Source organism: Tachyglossus aculeatus, chromosome 25 (genome assembly GCF_015852505.1).
Source record: "Tachyglossus aculeatus isolate mTacAcu1 chromosome 25, mTacAcu1.pri, whole genome shotgun sequence".
Lineage (NCBI taxonomy): Eukaryota > Metazoa > Chordata > Mammalia > Monotremata > Tachyglossidae > Tachyglossus > Tachyglossus aculeatus.
Window position 1 is genome coordinate 25,327,222 of NC_052090.1, and position 19,028 is coordinate 25,346,249.

Consider the following 19,028-nt stretch of genomic DNA (forward strand, 5'->3'; position numbering starts at 1 on the left):
AGGAACGTGGCTCAGTGGAAAGAGCCTGGGATTTGGAGTCATTCATTCATTCATACATACGTATTTATTGAGCGCTTACTGTGTGCAGAGCACTGTACTAAGCGCTTGGGAAGTACAAATCGGCAACAGATAGAGACGGTCCCTACCCAACAGTGGGCTCACAGCCTAGAAGGGCGAGAGGGACAACAAAACAAAACAAGTAGACAGGTGTCAATGCCATCAGAAAAACAAGAATTGCATCTACATATCCCAAATAAATACAACTGAATGAATGAATGATCTCCCAAGCACTTAGTCAATTGTATTTATTGAGTGCTTACTGTGTGCAGTCAATAAATACAACTAAGTTCCAATCCCGGCTCTGCCAGTTCTCAGCTGTGTGACTTTGGGCGAGTCACTTCCCTTCTCTGGGCCTCAGTTACCTCATCTGGAAAATGGGGATTAAGACCGTGTTGTCCACTAGCGGACTTGACGTGACTGACTCCGTTTTGTGTATGCGGACAGTAGCCCTCCATTCTGTGCAGGCCGAGAGAACAACTCCTTTTCGTATTTTCTGCAAGGCTCAGCAACAGATATCTTCAAGGCCAGTAACAAGTATCTACGCAAGGCCACAGGGCAGATAACAACAACCTGCGCAAGGCAGTGAGACCAGAGAATAATGAGAATTTGTAACATCTCGTCGGGCCGAGTCGGATTCCTGAAATTCCTAATTCCCATGTCGCTGTAACTCAATAAAAGACACAGTGATGTTGGGATCGGGGCTGCTTGTCACTCGTCCCTCTCCCGGGAGGTGAACGGGCAGGTGGCCACTTTCCTTCTTTCCTGCTCTATCGGAACTCATGTCTCCGAGTCATCATCATCATCAATCGTATTTATTGAGCGCTTACTGTGTGCAGAGCACTGTACTAAGCGCTTGGGAAGTACAAATTGGCAACATATAGAGACAGTCCCTACCCAACAGTGGGCTCGCAGTCGAAAAGGGGGAGACGGAGAACAAAGCCAAACATACGAACAAAATAAAACAGGTATGCACAAGTAAACTAAATAAATAAATAGAGTAATAAATATGTACAAACATCATTTTTCCTCTCTGTGTCACCACCTTGGGTACAAGAACCCTGTGGCCGATTTACACCGAGTTAACCTATTTTGCACCCTACTTGTCGATAACAGACCGTGAGCCCCCCATGGGACAGCCTGATCACCTTGTAACCTTCCCAGAGCTTAGAACAGTGCTTTGCACATAGTAAGGGCTTAATCAATCAATCAATCGTATTTATTGAGCGCTTACTGTGTGCAGAGCACTGTACTAAGCGCTTGGGAAGTCCAAGTTGGCAACATAGAGAGACGGTACCTACCCAACAGTGGGCTCACAGTCTAAAAGGGGGAGACAGACAACAAAACCAAACATACTAACAAAATAAAATAAATAGAATAGATAGGTACAAGTAAAATAAATAAATAAATAAATAAATAGAGTAATAAATATGTACAAACATATATCCATATATACAGGTGCTGTGGGGAAGGGAAGGAGGTAAGATGGGGGGGATGGAGAGGGGGACGAGGGGGAGAGGAAGGAAGGGGCTCAGTCTGGGAAGGCCTCCTGGAGGAGGTGAGCTCTCAGTAGGGCCTTGTGTCTCTTTGCTGCTGAATTGTACTTTCCAAGCGCTTAGTTCAGTGCTCTGCACACAGTAAGCGCTCAATAAATACGATTGAATGAATGAATGAATGAATAATGGTCTCTGATGTGGGAGGGAATGGAAGTGCCGGGGGACGCGTGTGAGGGGGGAACGGAAGTGCACGGGGACACGTACGTGAGGGGGAACGGAAGTGCCGAGGGACTCATGTGAGGGGGACCGGAAGTTCCGAGGGACGCACGTGAAGGGGGACCGGAAGTGCTGTGAACGCACGTGAGGGGGGGACCGGAAGTGCCGTGAACGCACGTGAAGGGGGAACGGTAGTGTCGGGGGACAGGCACGAAGGGGAACGGAAGTGCCGAGGGACGCATGTGAGGGGGAACGGAAGTGCACGGCGACACGCACGTGAGGGGGAACGGAAGTGCTGAGGGACGCTTGTGAGGGGGGAAGGGAAGTGCACCTGGACAGGCACGAGGGGGAACGGAAGTGCCGAAGGACGCACGTGAGGGGGGGACCGGAAGTGCCGTGAAACGCACGTGAGGGGGGAACGGTAGTGTCGGGGGACAGGCACCAGGGGGACGCGCATGAGGGGGAACGGAAGTGCTGTGACGCACATGGGGGAACGGAAATGCCGAGGGACGGGCCTGAAGGAGAGCGGAAGTGATGGGAGACGGGCGTCAGGGGAACGGAAGTGCCAGGGGACGGGTGTGAAGGGGGACGGAAGTGCCGGGGACGCCCGTGCAGGCCCACTTCCGGCGTGCCTGCTGTCAGGGCCGGTGTTGGCGCGATGTTGCTGCGGGCGGCGTTGTTGGGTCGGAGCGGGTCCGGGCTCTGGGCCCGGGGGCCTCCGGCGGTAACGGCAGCAGCGGCCGCCGCCTCCGCCGCCATGTCGGGCCCAGGGCTGTGGGGCGCGGGGCGGAGGCCGCCGGCGGCGGCGACGGCGGGAGGAGCACGCGCCCTTCTCGGCCATCTTCGGAGGGACCCGGAACAGGTGCCACCCGGCCCCTCCCTTCCTCCCGCCCCGAGCGCATGCGCCGCTTGGTTCCACCCTCCCCGGTCTGGAGCGCATGCGCCACCCGGCCCCTCCCGCCCGCCCGCACCATGCGCATGCGCCGCTCTGTCCCTCCCTTACACCTCTAGCCCCGGGCGCATGCGCCGCCCGGCCCCTCCCTCTTGCAACGCTTGCGCGTGCGCCACTCGACCCCTCCCTCCTTCCGCCAGCCCCGAGCGCACGCGCCGCCTGATTTCCCTCCCTGGCCCGGAGCGCATGCGCCATCCGGCCCCTCCTGTCTCCAGCCCCATGCGCATGCACCACCCGGCCCCTCCCTCTCCTCCTCCAGCACCATGCGCGTGCGCCGCTCAGCCCCTCCCTTTCGCCTCTAGCCCCGGGCGCATGCGCCGCCCGGCCCCTCCCTCTTGCAGCGCGTGCGCCGCCCGGCCCCTCCCTCTTGCAGCGCGTGCGCCGCCCGGCCCCTCCCTCCTTCCGTCAGCCCCGAGCGCATGCGCCGCTTGGTTCCCCTCTCTGGCCTGGAGCGCATGCGCCATCCGGCCCATCCCTCCTCCAGCACCATGCGCATGCGCCGCTCAGCTCTTCCCTTCTACAGCCCCGGGCGCATGCGCCGCTCAGCTCCTCCCTCCTCCAGCCCCAGGCGCGTGCGCCACTCAGCCACTCCCTCCCCGAGCCCGCATGCGCTAAGCGGCTCGGCGCTACCAGGCATGCGCTGCCCTGCCCCGCCACCTCCCCATCCCACTCCGGGGCGCATGCGCCGTCCCGCTATTTCCCCCCCACCCCTCCTTCTCGGGGCGCATGCGCGCCCGCCCGTGGCGCCCCTTCATTCATTCATTCACTCCATCTTATTTATTGAGCACTTGCTGTGTGCAGAGCACTGTACTAAGCGCTTGGGAAACCCAAGTTGGCAACATCTAGAGACGGTCCCTACCCAACAACGGGCTCACAGACCAGCACTGCCCTAGTGACTACAGCCCGGGTTTGGGAGCCAGAGGTCCTGGGTTCTAATCCTGCCTCCGCCCCTTGTCAGCTGGGTGACCTTGGTCCAGTCACTTCACTTCTCTGGGCCTCAGCCCCCTCATAATAATAATAATAATGGCATTTGCTCATTCATTCATTCATTAAATTGTATTTATTGAGCACTTACTGTGTGCAGAGCACTGTACTAAGCGCCTGGGAAGTCCAAGTTGGCAACATCTAGGGACGGTCCCTACCCGACAACGGGCTCGCAGACCTGCACTGTCCTAGTGACTACAGCCCAGGCTTGGGAGCCAGAGGTCCTGGGTTCTAATCCCACCTCCGCCCCTTGTCAGCTGGGTAACCTTGGGCCAGTCAATTCACTTCTCTGGGCCTCAGCTCCTTCATAATAATAATAATGATAATGGCATTTGCTCATTCATTCATTCATTAAATTGTATTTATTGAGCACTTACTGTGTGCAGAGCACTGTACTAAGCGCTTGGGAAGTCCAAGTTGGCAACATCTAGAGATGGTCCCTACCCGACAACGGGCTCACAGGCCAGCACTGCCCTAGTGACTACAGCCCAGGCTTGGGAGCCAGAGGTCCTGGGTTCTAATCCCGCGTCCGCCCCTTGTCAGCTGGGTGACCTTGGGCCAGTCACTTCACTTCTCTGGACCTCAGCTCCCTCATAATAATAATAATAATGGCATTTGCTCATTCATTCATTCATTCCATCCTATTGTGCTCTTACTGTGTGCAGAGCACTGTACTAAGCGCTTGGGAAGTCCAAGTTGGCAACATCTAGAGATGGTCCCTACCCGACAACGGGCTCACAGGCCAGCACTGCCCTAGTGACTACAGCCCAGGCTTGGGAGCCAGAGGTCCTGGGTTCTAATCCCGCGTCCGCCCCTTGTCAGCTGGGTGACCTTGGGCCAGTCACTTCACTTCTCTGGACCTCAGCTCCCTCATAATAATAATAATAATGGCATTTGCTCATTCATTCATTCATTCCATCCTATTGTGCTCTTACTGTGTGCAGAGCACTGTACTAAGCGCTTGGGAAGTCCAAGTTGGCAACATCTAGAGATGGTCCCTACCCGACAACGGGCTCACAGGCCAGCACTGCCCTAGTGACTACAGCCCAGGCTTGGGAGCCAGAGGTCCTGGGTTCTAATCCCGTGTCCGCCCCTTGTCAGCTGGGTGACCTTGGGCCAGTCACTTCACTTCTCTGGGCCTCAGCTCCCTCATAATAATAATAATAATGGCATTTGCTCATTCATTCATTCATTCCATCCTATTGTGCTCTTACTGTGTGCAGAGCACTGTACTAAGCGCTTGGGAAACCCAAGTTGGCAACATCTAGAGATGGTCCCTACCCGACAACGGGCTCGCAGACCAGCACTGCCCTAGTGACTACAGCCCAGGCTTGGGAGCCAGAGGTCCTGAGTTCTAATCCCGCCTCTGCCCTTTGTCAGCTGGGTGACCTTGATCCAGTCACTTAACTTCTCTGGGCCTCAGCTCCCTCATAATAATAATAATAATAATGGCATTTGCTCATTCATTCATTCATTCCATCCTATTTATTGAGCGCTTACTGTGTGCAGAGCACTGTACTAAGCGCTTGGGAGAGGACAATATGGCAACAGAGAGAGACCACCCCCACCCGCCAGCGAGCTCACGGTCTCACACGGGGCGAGAGGGAACGTGCATTGAACCCCCATTTTGCAAACGAGGACAGGGCCAAGCCACTGGCCCAAGGTCACCCAGCCGGCCAGTGGAGGTGGCAGAATTTGAACCCAGACCTATTGGCTCTTGAGTCCGGGTGCTTTCCATCAGGCCACACTGCCCCTCTGCAGGCCCTAGAGAAGCAGCGTGGCTCAGTGGAAAGAGCCCGGGCTTTGGAGTCGGAGGTCATGGGTTCAAATCCCAGCTCTGCCAATTAATAATAATAATAACGATGGCATTTATTAAGCGCTTACTCTGTGCAAAGCACTGTTCTAAGCGCTGGGGAGGTTACAAGGTGATCAAGTTGTCCCACGGGGGCTCACAGTCTTAATCCCCATTTTACAGATGAGGTAACTGAGGCACCGAGAAGTTAAGTGTTAATATGTTTTGTTTTCCCCCTTCTAGACTGTGAGCCCACTGTCGGGTAGGGACCGTCTCTAGATGTTGCCAACTTGGACTTCCCAAGCGCTTAGTCCAGTGCTCTGCACACAGTAAGCGCTCAATAAATGCGATTGAATGAATGAATGAAAGTGACTTGCTTTAAGTCACACAGCTGACAAGTGGCAGAGTCGGGATTCGAACCCATGACCTCCGACTCCAAAGCCCGGGCTCTTTCCACTGAGCCGCGCTGCTTCTCTTGTCAGCTGGGTGACTTTGGGTGAGTCACGTCACTTCTCTGGGCCTCAGTTACCTCATCTCTAAAATGGGGATTAAGACTGTGAGCCCCCCGTGGGACAACCTGATCACCTTGTTTTCTCCCCAGTGCTCAGAACAGTGCTTGGCACATAGTAAGCGCTTAATAGACTGTGAGCCCACTGTTGGGTAGGGATCGTCTCTATATGTTGCCAACTTGGACTTCCCAAGCGCTTAGTCCAGTACTCTGCACACAGTAAGCGCTCAATAAATACGATTGATTGAATGAATGAATGAATAAATGCCATTATTATTATTATTATGATTCCGGCTTCCACCCCGGGCTCGTCTGGAGCCTCGGGAAAAAAATCCGGGGCATCCCATCCCCTCCACGGCATTTGCGCTTTACAAAACTAATTCCCTTCTTCCTGTGCAATCCATACACAGTCGCATGTCCTGTTTTTTAATGATTTTCCAATCGTACTGAGCGCTTCTTGCGTGCGGAACACTGTTGTAAGCGCTTGGGAGAGGACGCTCTTAATCCCCTCCGCCTCCCTGCCCTCGCTTCTGGGCTAAAGCCCGGCCCTTTCTGCGGGAATTTCCTCCCTTTCCGCAATCAGGGATCGTTCCCAGACCGACCCCTGCCTTCCCCGGAGGAAGCGAGACGGGGAGAAAAGCCATTTAATAATAATAGTGATGGCATCTGTTAAGCGCTTACTATGTGCGAAGCACCGTTCTAAGCGCTCGGGGGGGATACAAGGTGATCAGGTTGTCCCACGGGGGGCTCACAGTCTTCACCCCCATTTTTCAGATGAGGTCACTGAGGCCCAGAGAAGTGAAGTGACTTGCCCAAAGTCACACAGCTGACACTAATAATAATAATGATGATGGCATTTATTAAGCGCTTACTATGTGCGAAGCACCGCTCTAAGCGCTGGGGAGGTTACAAGGTGATCAGGTTGTCCCACGGGGGGCTCCCAGTCTTCACCCCCATTTTTCAGATGAGGTCACTGAGGCCCAGAGAAGTGAAGTGGCTTGCCCAAAGTCACCCAGCTGACAATAATAATAATGACGGCATTTATTAAGCGCTTATTATGTGCAAAGCATTGTTCTAAGCGCTGGGGAGGTTACAAGGTGATCAGGTTGTCCCACGGGGGGCTCCCAGTCTTTACCCCCATTTTTCAGATGAGGTCACTGAGGCCCAGAGAAGTGAAGTGACTTGCCCAAACTCTGACAATAATAATAATGGCGGCATTTATTAAGCGCTTATTATGTGCAAAGCTCTGTGCTAAGCGCTGGGGTGGTTCCAAGGTGATCAGGTTGTCCCGCGTGGGGCTCACAGTCTTCATCCCCATTTTTCAGATGAGGTCACTGAGGCCCAGAGAAGTGAAGTGACTTGCCCAAAGTCTGACAATAATAATAATGGCGGCATTTATTAAGCGCTTATTATGTGCAAAGCTCTGTGCTAAGCGCTGGGGTGGTTGCAAGGTGATCAGGTTGTCCCCCGGGGGGCTCACAGTCTTCATCCCCATTTGACAGACGAGGGAACCGAGGCCCAGAGAAGTGAAGTGACCGGTCCAAAGTCACCCAGCTGACAATTGGCGGAGCCGGGATTTGAACCCACGACCTCTGGCTCCCGAGCCGCTGAGCCACGCTGCTTCTCAGTGCTTCGCACATAGTAAGCGCTTAATAAATGCCATCATCATTATTATTATTATTCGTATGAGCCATTTGCTCAGGAACGGCGTCCTCGACGCCCGCCTCTGCCTCTCCCGCAGGCCCCGTCTTCTCTCCGGGTGGACGCCCGCAGCCTTCGCACCCAGACCCAGCCGGGGGACGGCGGAGACGGAAGGCTGATTTACAGCGGGAATCTGGGCCGAGCCGTGTTCGGTAGGTGGGAACCCGGAGGGCGGTCCTCCCCCTCTCCCTGCGGAGGGGTTAAGTGACTTGGCCAAGGTCACCCGGCATTCATTCATTCATTCCATCCTATTTATTGAGCGCTTACTGTGTGCAGAGCACTGGACTAAGCGCTTGGGAAGTCCAAGTTGGCAACATATGGAGACGGTCCCTACCCGACAGCGGGCTCACAGTCTAGAAGGGGGAGACAGACGACAAGACAAAACGTATTCACAAAATAGAATAAATATATACAAATAAAATAAATAGAGTAATAAATACGTACAAACATATATATACATTCATTCATCTGTTGCCGTCGGGCCACTCCGTCTCCCCAACGGGTCTCCAGGCCCGATTTCCGATCACTGGACGATGTCTGTCCGTCAGGTGGTCGTATTTCTTGAGCACTTGTGGCCCAGTGGAAAGAGCCCGGGCTTTGGAGTCGGAGGTCGTGGGTTCAAATCCCGGCTCCGCCAGTTGTCAGCTGGGTGACCATGGGCAAGTCACTTCGCTTCTCTGGGCCTCAGTGACCTCATCTGGAAAATGGGGATGAAGACTGTGAGCCCCACACGGCACAATCTGATCACCTTGTGTGTGCTTTGCACATAGTAAGCGCTTAACAAATGCCATCATCATCATTATTATTATTATGTGCAGAGCACTGGCCTCATTCATTCATTCATTCAGTCATTCATTCAATCGTATTTATTGAGCGCTTACTGTGTGCAGAGCACTGGACTAAGGGCTTGGGAAGTCCAAGTTGGCAACATCTAGAGACGGTCCCTACCCGACAGCGGGCTCACAGTCTAGAAGTCTAGAAGGCTGATAACCGGCGGAGCCGGGATTTGAACCCATGACCTCCGACTCCAAAGCCTGGGCTCTTTCCACCGAGCCACGCTGTAATAATAAATAAATAATATAAACAATATTACAATATATATTTATAATACATGCGCATGATAAATACATAATATAATAATATATGTTTGTGATAATATAATATAAGTAATAATAAATCGTATTTATTGAATACGATTGAATGAATGAATTGTAACCTCCCCAGCGCTTAGAACAGTGCTTTGCACATAGTAAGCACTTTATAAATGCCATTATTATTATTATTATTATTATTATTATTATAATGACGATGCCGAGTAACCGGTCCTGGCTCTCTTCTCTCCCGTAGGCATGAAGTTTCCTCCGACTCCAAAGCCTGGGCTCTTTCCACTGAGCCACGCTGTCATAATAAATACATACAATAAATAAATAATAGAAATAATATTACAATACACATTCATAATAATAAATAAATAATATAACAATATATGACATATATATATATTTAATAATATAAATAAATAATAATAAATCGTATTTATTGAATACAATTGACTGAATGAATTGTAACCTCCCCAGTGCTTCAAACAGTGCTTTGCACATAGTAAGCGCTTTATGAATGCTATTATTATTATTATTACTGTTATTATCATTATTATGATGATGATGATGATGATGATGCCGAGTAACCGGTCCTGGCCCTCTTCTCTCCCGTAGACGTGAAGTTTCCTCCGACTCCAAAGCCTGGGTTCTTTCCATTGAGCCACGCTGTAATAATAAATACGTATAATAAATAAATCATATAATAATATATATTTATAATAATAAATACGTATAATATGTATATATATATAAATATAATAGTATAAATAAATAATAATCATATTATAATGACGATGCCGAGTAACCGGTCCTGGCCCTCTTCTCTCCCGCAGGCGTGAAGTTTGCTCCGACTCCAAAGCCCAGGCTCTTTCCACTGAGCCACGCTGTAATAATAAATAAACCATATTATAATATATATTTATAATAATAAGTACGTATAACAAATACATAGTATATATATGATAGTATTCATAAATAATAATAAATCATATTATAATGGCGATGCCGAGTAACCGGTCCTGGCCCTCTTCTCTCCCGCAGGCGTGAAGTTTCCTCCGACTCCAAAGCCCGGGCTCTTTCTATTGAGCCACGCTGTAATAATAAATATGTATAATAAATAAATCACATAATAATATATATAATAATAAACACATATAATAAATAAATAATATAATAATATATATATAATAGTATAAATAAATAATAACAAATAGTATTTATTGCATACGATTGAATGAATGAATGAATGGTAACCTCCCCAGCGCTTCGAACAGTGCTATGCACATAGTAAGTGCTTTATAAATGCCATTATTATTATTATTATTATTATTATTATTATTACTATTATTATTATTATGCCGAGTAACCGGTCCTGGCCCTCTTCTCTCCCGCAGGCGTGAAATTTCCCCCAACTCCAAAGCCCGGGCTCTTTCCACTGACCCACGCTGTAATAATAAATAAATCATATAATAATATATATTTATAATAATAAACATGTATAATAAATACATAATATATATAATAGTATACATAAATAATAATAAATCATATTGAGGATGCCGAGTAACCGGTCCTGGCCCTCTTCTCTCCCGCAGGCGTGAAGTTTCCTCCGACTCCAAAGCCCGGGCTCTTCCCACTGAGCCACGCTGTAATAATAAATACATATAATAAACACATAATATTATGATGTATATTGATAATAATAAATACATATAATAAATAATATAATAAGACTCCATATTTATAATAGTATAAATAATAACAAATTGTATTTATTGAATACGATTGAATGAATGAATGAATGAATGAATGAATGGTAACCTCCCCAGTGCTTCTAACAGTGCTGTGCACCTAGTAAGCGCTTCATAAATGCCATTATTATTATTATTATTATTATTATTATTATTATTATTATTATTATTATTACTATGACGATGCCGAGTAACTGGTCCTGGCCCTCTTCTCTCCCACAGGCGTGAAATTTCCCCCAACTCCAAAGCCCGGGCTCTTTCCACTGAGCCACGCTGTAATAATAAATAAATCATATAATAATATATATTTATAATAATAAATACATACAATAAATACATAATATATATGTAATAGTATACATAAATAATAATACATCATATTGACGATGCCGAGTAACCGGTCCTGGCCCTCTTCTCTCCCGCAGGCGTGAAGTTTCCTCCGACTCCAAAGCCCGGGCTCTTTCCACTGAGCCATGCTGTAATAATAAATAAATCATATAATAATATATATTTATAATAATAAATACGTATAACAAATACATAATATATATATAATAGTATACATAAATAATAATAAATCATATTATAATGACGATGCCGAGTAACTGGTCCTGGCCCTCTTCTCTCCCGCAGGCGTGAAGTTTCCTCCGACTCCAAAGCCTGGGGTCTTTCCATTGAGCCACGCTGTAATAATAAATATGTATAATAAATAAATCATATAATAATATATATCTATAATAATAAATACGTATAATATATATATATATATATAGTATAAATAAATAATAATCATATTATAATGACAATGCCGAGTAACCGGTCCTGGCCCTCATCTCTCCTGCAGGCGTGAAGTTTGCTCCTACTCCAAAGCCCGGGCTCTTCCCACCGAGCCACACTGTAATAATAAATAAATCATATAATAATATATATTTATAATAATAAATACGTATAATAAATACATATTATATATATAATAGTATGCATAAATAATAATAAATCATATTATAATGAAGATGCCAAGTAACCGATCCTGGCCCTCTTCTCTCCCGCAGGCGTGAAGTTTCCTCCGACTCCAAAGCCCGGGCTCTTCCCACTGAGCCACGCTGTAATAATAAATACGTATAATAAATAAATAATATTATAATATATTCATAACAACAAATACATATAATAAATAAGTAATATAATATACGTACATTTATAATAGTAAAAATAAATAATTGTATTTATTGAATACGATTGAATGAATGAATGGTAACCTCCCCAGTGCTTCGAACAGTGCCGTGCACCTAGTAAGCGCTTTATAAATGCTATTATTATTATTATTGTTTATAGTGATGATGCCGAGTAACCGGTCCGGCCCTCTTCTGTCCCGCAGGCGTGAAGTTCTTCTCGTACTCCAGCAGCGCGGCGGGGCTGGCCCTGCTGCCCTACATCTTCTCGCAGGTGAGCGCGGAGCCGAGCGGCCTGCCCGCGAAGGTGGCCCTGTCCGTCGTGGCGGGGGTCTTCACGCTGACCACCCCGGTCCTCCTGCACCTGGTCACCAGGGGCTACGTCCTGCGCCTCTACCACGCGGCCGAGACGGACACGTACACGGCCGTCACCTACAGTGCCCTCCTGGCGGAGAAGCGGACCGTCTTCCGCCGGGCCGACGTGCGCGTCCCCGAGCTGCGCAACCTGTTCACCTCCTTCTACGCCAAGACCCAGTCCATGTTGGTCAATCCCGCCCTCTTCCCCCTCGCCCGGGACTACGACCACCTCATGGGGTACGACGAGCCCCCCGCTCCCCACGGGGAACCGGGGGCCGGAGGAGGCCTATAGGGACCGAGAACGACCTACCTATAAGGGCCGGGGGCGGCCTATAGGGGCCGGGGGCGGCCGGCGCGCTCGTCCCAAAGAAAATAAAACGCTCCCCTTCTGGAAAGATGCGTGTAATAATAATAATAGCACTAATAATGGCGTTTAGGAGGCGCCTACTACATGCAAAGCACCGTTCTGAGCGCGCCTGAGGTCACACAGCAATCAATCAATCGTATTTATTGAGCGCTTACTGTGTGCAGAGCACTGCACTAAGCGCTTGGGAAGTCCAAGTTGGCAACATCTAGAGACGGTCCCTACCCAACAGTGGGCTCACAGTCTGGGATTCAAACCCATGACCTTAGTACAGTGCTCAAGCGCTTAGTCCGGTGCTCTGCACACAGTAAGCGCTCAATAAATGCGATTGAATGAATGAACGACCTCTGACTCCAAAGCCCGGGCTCTTTCCACTGAAACACGCTGCTTCTCCAGGTAGAGACGGCCCCTCCCCAACTCCGGGCTCCCTGGATTAAAATACCTTTAAAATAACAAATACCATAGTTATTATTAATAGTTGTACTTCCCAAGCTCTTAGTCTAGTGCTCTGCACACAGTAAGCGCTCAATAAATACGATTGAATGAATGAATAAATGAATAACAGCATTTATTAAGTGCTTACTACACACAAAGCACTGTTCTAAGCGTGCCTGAGGTCACACAGCAGACATGTGGGGGAGCTGGGATTCGAACCCATGACCTTAGTGCAGTGCTCAAGCGCTTAGTCCAGTGCCCTGCACACAGTAAGCGCTCAATAAATGCGATTGAATGAATGAACGACCTCTGACTCCAAAGCCCGGGCTCTTTCCACTGAGCCAGGCTGCTTCTCTAGATAGATAGAGCCGGCCCCTCCCCAACACCGGGCTCCCTGGATTAAAATACCTTTAAAATAACAAATACCATAGTTATTATTAATAGTTGTACTTCCCAAGCTCTTAGTCTAGTGCTCTGCACACAGTAAGCGCTCAATAAATACGATCGAATGAATGAAGGAATAATGGCATTTATTAAGCGCTTACTACATGCAAAGCACTGTTCTAAGCGTGACTGAGGTCACACAGCAGACGTGGGGGAGCTGGGATTTGAACCCATGACCTTAGTACAGTGCTCAAGCGCTTAGTCCAGTGCTCTGCACACAGTAAGAGCTCAATAAATACGATTGAATGAATGAATGACCTCTGACTCCAAAGCCCGAGCTCTTTCCACTGAGCCCCGCTGCTTCTCTAGATAGATAGAGCTGGCCCCTCCCCAACAGCGGGCTCCCAGGATTAAAATACCTATAAAATAACAAATACCATAGTTATTATTAATAGTTGTACTTCCCAAGTGCTTAGTACAGTGCTCTGCACACAGTAAGCGCTCAATAAATACGATTGATTGAATGAATGAATGAATAACGGTGTTTATTAAGCACTTACTACATGCAAAGCAATGTTCTAAGCGTGCCTGAGGTCACACAGCAGACATGTGGGGGAGCTGGGATTCGAACCCATGACCTCTGACTCCAAAGCCCGGGCTCTTTCCACTGAGCCCCGCTGCTTCTCTGTGCATGTAATAATAATAATAACAGTGTTGGTATTTGTTAAGCGCTTACTATGTGCAAAGCACTGTTCTAAGCGCTGAGGTAGATACAAGGTCATCAGATTGTCCCCCGTGGGGCTCACAGTCTTAATCCCCATTTTCCAGATGAGGGAACTGAGGCCAATTGACTTTGGGCCAGTCACTTCACTTCTCTGTGCCTCAGTTACCTCATCTGGAAAATGGGGATGAAGACTGTGAGCCCCCCTTGGGACAACCTGATCACCTGATTGTCTGATGCGGGACCTTCTCTGAGCCTCAGTTATCTGGAAAATGGGGATGAAGACCGTGAGCCCCCCCCCCCCCCGCCCCCCCACTGAAGAACTCTTATCATTTCCCCCAGCGCTTAGAACAGTGCTTGGCATATAGTAAGCGCTTAATAAATACCGTCATTATTATGTCCGATCATTTTATTATGTCCAATCATTCACTCATCCAATTGTATTTATTGCCAACTTGTACTTCCCAAGCGCTAAGTCCAGTGCTCTGCACACAGTAAGTGCTCAATAAATACGATTGAATGAATGAATTTATTAATAACAATAATGATGGCATTTATTAAGCACTTACTATGTGCTGAGCACCGTTCTAAGCGCTGGGGGAGATACAAGGTGATCAGCTTGTCCCACATGGGGCTCACAGTCTTCACCCCCATTTTCTAGATGAGGGAACTGAGGCCCAGAGAATAATAATAATAATGATGATGATGGCATTTATTAAGCGCTTACTATGTGCTGAGCACTGTTCTAAGCGCTGGGGGAGATACAAGGTGATCAGCTTGTCCCACATGGGGCTCACAGTCTTCACCCCCATTTTCTAGATGAGGGAACTGAGGCCCAGAGAATAATAATAATAATGATGATGGCATTTATTAAGCGCTTACTATGTGCCAAGCACTGTTCTAAGCGCTGGGGAGGTTACAAGGTGATCAGGTTGTCCCACGGGGGGCTCACGGTTTTAATCCCCATTTGACAGATTTGTTGAGCGCTTACTGTGTGCAGAGCACTGTACTAAGCGCTTGGGAAGTCCAAGTTGGCAACGTCTAGAGACGATCCCTACCCAACAACAGGCTCACAGTCTAGAAGGGGGAGACGGACGACAACACAAAACAAGTAGGTGTCAAAACCGTCAGAATAAATGAAATTAGAGCTATAACTCTAGAGCCACATTCATTCATTCATTCAATCGTATTTATTGAGCGCTTACTGTGTGCAGAGCCCTGTACTAAGCGCTTATAATAATAATATATTATATAATAATAATGTTTTGTTGTCTGTCTCCCCCTTCTAGACTGTGATCCCACTGTCGGGTAGGGACCGTCTCTAGATGTTACCGACTTGGACTTCCCAAGCGCTTAGTCCGGTGCTCTGCACACAGTAAGCGCTCGGTAAATACGATTGATTATATCTATTCTATTTATTCTATCTATTTATTTTATTTTGTTAGTATGTTTGGTTTTGTTCTCTGTCTCCCCTTTTAGACTGTGAGCCCGCTGTTGGGTAGGGACCGTCTCTAGATGTTGCCGACTTGGATTTCCCAAGCGCTTAGTACAGTGCTCTGCACACAGTAAGCGCTCAATAAATACGATTGATTGATTGATTGATTGATTGATTATATGACCTTGTAACCCCCCCCAGCGCTTAGAAACAGGGCCTGGCACAGAGTTAACCGTTCAACAGATACCATTTTTACAAAATAACAGCAGCGCGGCCACGAATCGGTTTTTCGGCCAGGGCCCTCGCCCGGGACACCTGGAAAACGTGAGGGAATAGAAAAGTTTTCTATTTCTCCGAGAAATGGAGCGACAGCTGCTCCGTCACCCATCCGCTCGTGTCTCCTACCGGTAAAATTCCCGTTCTCCGCCCACTCCCATCCATCAGGATTGCGTTTCTGGGAACAAAATTCATCACTCGCTGCCCTCAAAACCCTCCTACGGCCTCCAACTCCCCCAGTCCCATCCACGATCATTTCCTCGGCACCGAAGTGGCGTTTATCAGTGGAAATCAATCAGTCGTATTTATTGAGCGCTTACTGTGTGCAGAGCACTGGACTAAGCGCTTGGGAAGGACAAGTCGGCAACATACGATTCTAATCCTGACTCTGCCCCCAGCTTGTTGTGTGACCTTGGCCAGGTCACTTCATTTCTCTGGGCCCCGGTTCCCTCATCTTGAAAATAATAATAATCATGGTTCCCTCATCTGGAAAATAATAATAATCATGGTTCCCTCATCTGGAAAACGATAATAATCATGGTGGCATTTATTAAGCGCTTACTATGTGCAAAGCACCGTTCTAAGCGCTGGGGAGGTTACAAGGGGATCAGTTTGTCCCACGGGGGGCTCACAGTCTTCATCCCCATTTTCCAGATGAGGGAACTGAGGCCCAGAGAAGTGAAGTGACTTGCCCAAAGTCACCCAGCTGATAAGTGGCAGGGACAGGATTCGAACCCACGACCTCTGGCTCCCAAGCCCGGGCTCTTTCCACTGAGTCACGCTGCTTCTCTACATGTTTATATATAGATAATGATAATGATAATGGTATTTGTTAAGCGCTTACTATGTGCAAAGCACCGTTTTAAGCGCTGGGGAGGTTACAAGGGGATCAGTTTGTCCCACGGGGGGCTCGCAGTCTTCATCCCCATTTTCCAGATGAGGGAACTGAGGCCCAGAGAAGTGAAGTGACTTGCCCAAAGTCACCCAGCTGATAAGTGGCAGAGCCGGGATTCGAACCCACGACCTCTGGCTCCCAAGCCCGGGCTCTTTCCACTGAGTCACGCTGCTTCTCTACATGTTTATATATAGATAATGATAATGATAATGGTATTTGTTAAGCGCTTACTATGTGCAAAGCACCGTTCTAAGCGCTGGGGAGGTTCCAAGGGGATCAGGTTGTCCCGCGGGGGGCTCCCAATCTTCATCCCCATTTTCCAGATGAGGGAACTGAGGCACAGAGAATCAATCAATCAATCAATCAATCGTATTTATTGAGCGCCTTCTGTGTGCAGAGCACTGTACTAAGCGCTTGGGAAGTACAAATTGGCAACATCTAGAGACGGTCCCTACCCAACTGCGGGCTCACAGTCTAGAAGGGGGAGACAGAACAAAACCAAACATATTAACAAAATAAAATAAATAGAATAGATATGGACAAGCAAAATAAATAGAGTAATGAATACATACAAATGCGTGGCTCAGTGGAAAGAGCCCGGGCTTTGGAGTCAGAAGTCATGGGTTCAAATCCTGACAAGAAGTGACTTGCCCAAAATCACCCAGCTGACAGTCGGCGGAGCCGGGATTTGAAATGGGGGTTAAGAATGTGAACCCCATGTGGGAAGGGGACTGAGTCCAACCCGATTTGCTCGAATCCACCACAGTGCTTAGAACAGTGCCTGGCACATAGTAAGCGCTCAACAAATACCACGGTTACTATTATTATTACCTTGGAAATTTGATCAGCAAGAGGCAGTCCCTACTCCGTAGGTGTATAGGTGACTATTCCATTAAACGTGCCAATTCTCTTGTATTGTCCTCTCCCAAGCGCTTATTACAGTGCCCTCCACATAATAATAATAATAATGGCATTTATAAAGCGCTCACTATGTGCAAAGCACTGTTCTAAGCGCTGGATAGTAAGAACTCAATAAATACCATCGATTGTTGGATTGATTGAGAGTCAACCGATGGAGGGTGGAAGGGAAGCAGAGTGGTCTAATGGTTAGAGCCCGGGCCTGGGCGTCCGAAGGACGTGGGTTCTAATCCCGGCTCCGCCGCGGGTCGGCTGGGTGACCTTGGGTAAGTCACTTCACTCCTCTGGGCCTCTGTTCCCTCATCTGCAAAATGGGGATGAAGACAGTGAGCCCCACGTCCCCAGGGACAGGGACTGTGTCCAAACTGGTTAGCTGGGCTCTGCCCCGGCATTTAGTACAGTGCCTGGCATGTAGTAAGCGCTTAACAAATACCATTAAAAAAAAAAAAAAGGCCTGCATGAGAGTTTAAGACCGTGGCCTTTGATTTTCCCAAATCTGGGTCTGGTGCCTGGCATATAGTGAGCCACGGGGGGCTCACAGTCTTCTTCCCCATTTTTCAGATGAGGTCACTGAGGCCCAGAGAAGTGATGTGACTTGCCCAAAGTCATCCAGCTGACAATAATAATAATAATAATGGTGGCATTTATTAAGTGCTTACTATGTTCAAAGCACTGTTCTAAGCGCTGAGGGGATTACAAGGTGATCAAGTTGTCCCATGAGGGGCTCACAGTCTTCATCCCCATTTTCCAGATGAGGGAACTGAGGCCCAGAGAAGTGAGGTGACTTGCCCAAAGTCACCCAGCCGACAATATTAATAATAATAATGGTGGCATTTATTAAGTGCTTATTCTGTGCAAAGCACTGTTCTAAGCGCTGAGGGGGATACAAGGTGATCAGGTTGTCCCACGGGGGGGGCTCACATTAATCCCCATTTTCCAAATGAGGTCACTGAGGCCCAGAGAAGTGATGTGACTTGCCCAAAGTCATATAGCCGACAATAATAATAATAATAATGGTGGCATTTATTAAGTGCTTATTCTGTGCAAAGCACTGTTCTAAGCGCTGAGGGGGATACAAGGTGATCAGGTTGTCCCACGGGGGGCTCACAGTCTTCATCCCCATTTTCCAGATGAGGTCACTGAGGCCCAGAGAAGTGACATGACTTGCCCAAAGTCACCCAGCCAACAATAATAATAATAATGGTGGCATTTATTAAGTGCTTACTCTGTGCAAAGCACTGTTCTAAGCGCTGGGGAGGTTACAAGGTGATCAGGTTGTCTCACGAGGGGCTCGCAGTCTTCATCCCCATTTTCCAGATGAGGGAACTGAGGCCCAAAGAAGTGAAGTGACTTGCCCAAAGTCACCCAGCCGACAATAATAATAATAATAATGGTGGCATTTATTAAGTGCTTACTATGTGCAAAGCACCGTTCTAAGCGCTGGGGAGGTTACAAAGTGATCGGGTTGTCCCACGGGGGGCTCACATTCATCCCCATTTTCCAGATGAGGTCAC

At 48.2% G+C, this 19,028-nt stretch overlaps 1 protein-coding gene across 1 annotated transcript; it reads left to right on the top strand.

Annotated features, from left to right (window-relative positions):
* Positions 1-2,352: 2,352 nt before the first annotated feature.
* On the top strand, positions 2,353-12,575 carry TMEM70 (transmembrane protein 70). The gene is made up of 3 exons (XM_038766715.1): positions 2,353-2,631; positions 7,747-7,858; positions 11,936-12,575. Exons 1-3 carry the CDS (start codon positions 2,428-2,430, stop codon positions 12,376-12,378), a joined length of 759 nt encoding a protein of 252 aa, XP_038622643.1. The 5' UTR covers positions 2,353-2,427; the 3' UTR covers positions 12,379-12,575.
* Positions 12,576-19,028: the final 6,453 nt, after the last annotated feature.

Excerpts from the sequence above, each read along its gene's own strand:
- TMEM70 (XM_038766715.1), top strand. The coding sequence starts at position 2,428 with ATGTTGCTGCGGGCGGCGTTGTTGGGTCGGAGCGGGTCCGGGCTCTGG. Across the intron at positions 2,632-7,746 it reads TTCGGAGGGACCCGGAACAG|GCCCCGTCTTCTCTCCGGGT; the intron begins GTGCCACCCGGC and ends CCTCTCCCGCAG. Across the intron at positions 7,859-11,935 it reads TCTGGGCCGAGCCGTGTTCG|GCGTGAAGTTCTTCTCGTAC; the intron begins GTAGGTGGGAAC and ends TCTGTCCCGCAG.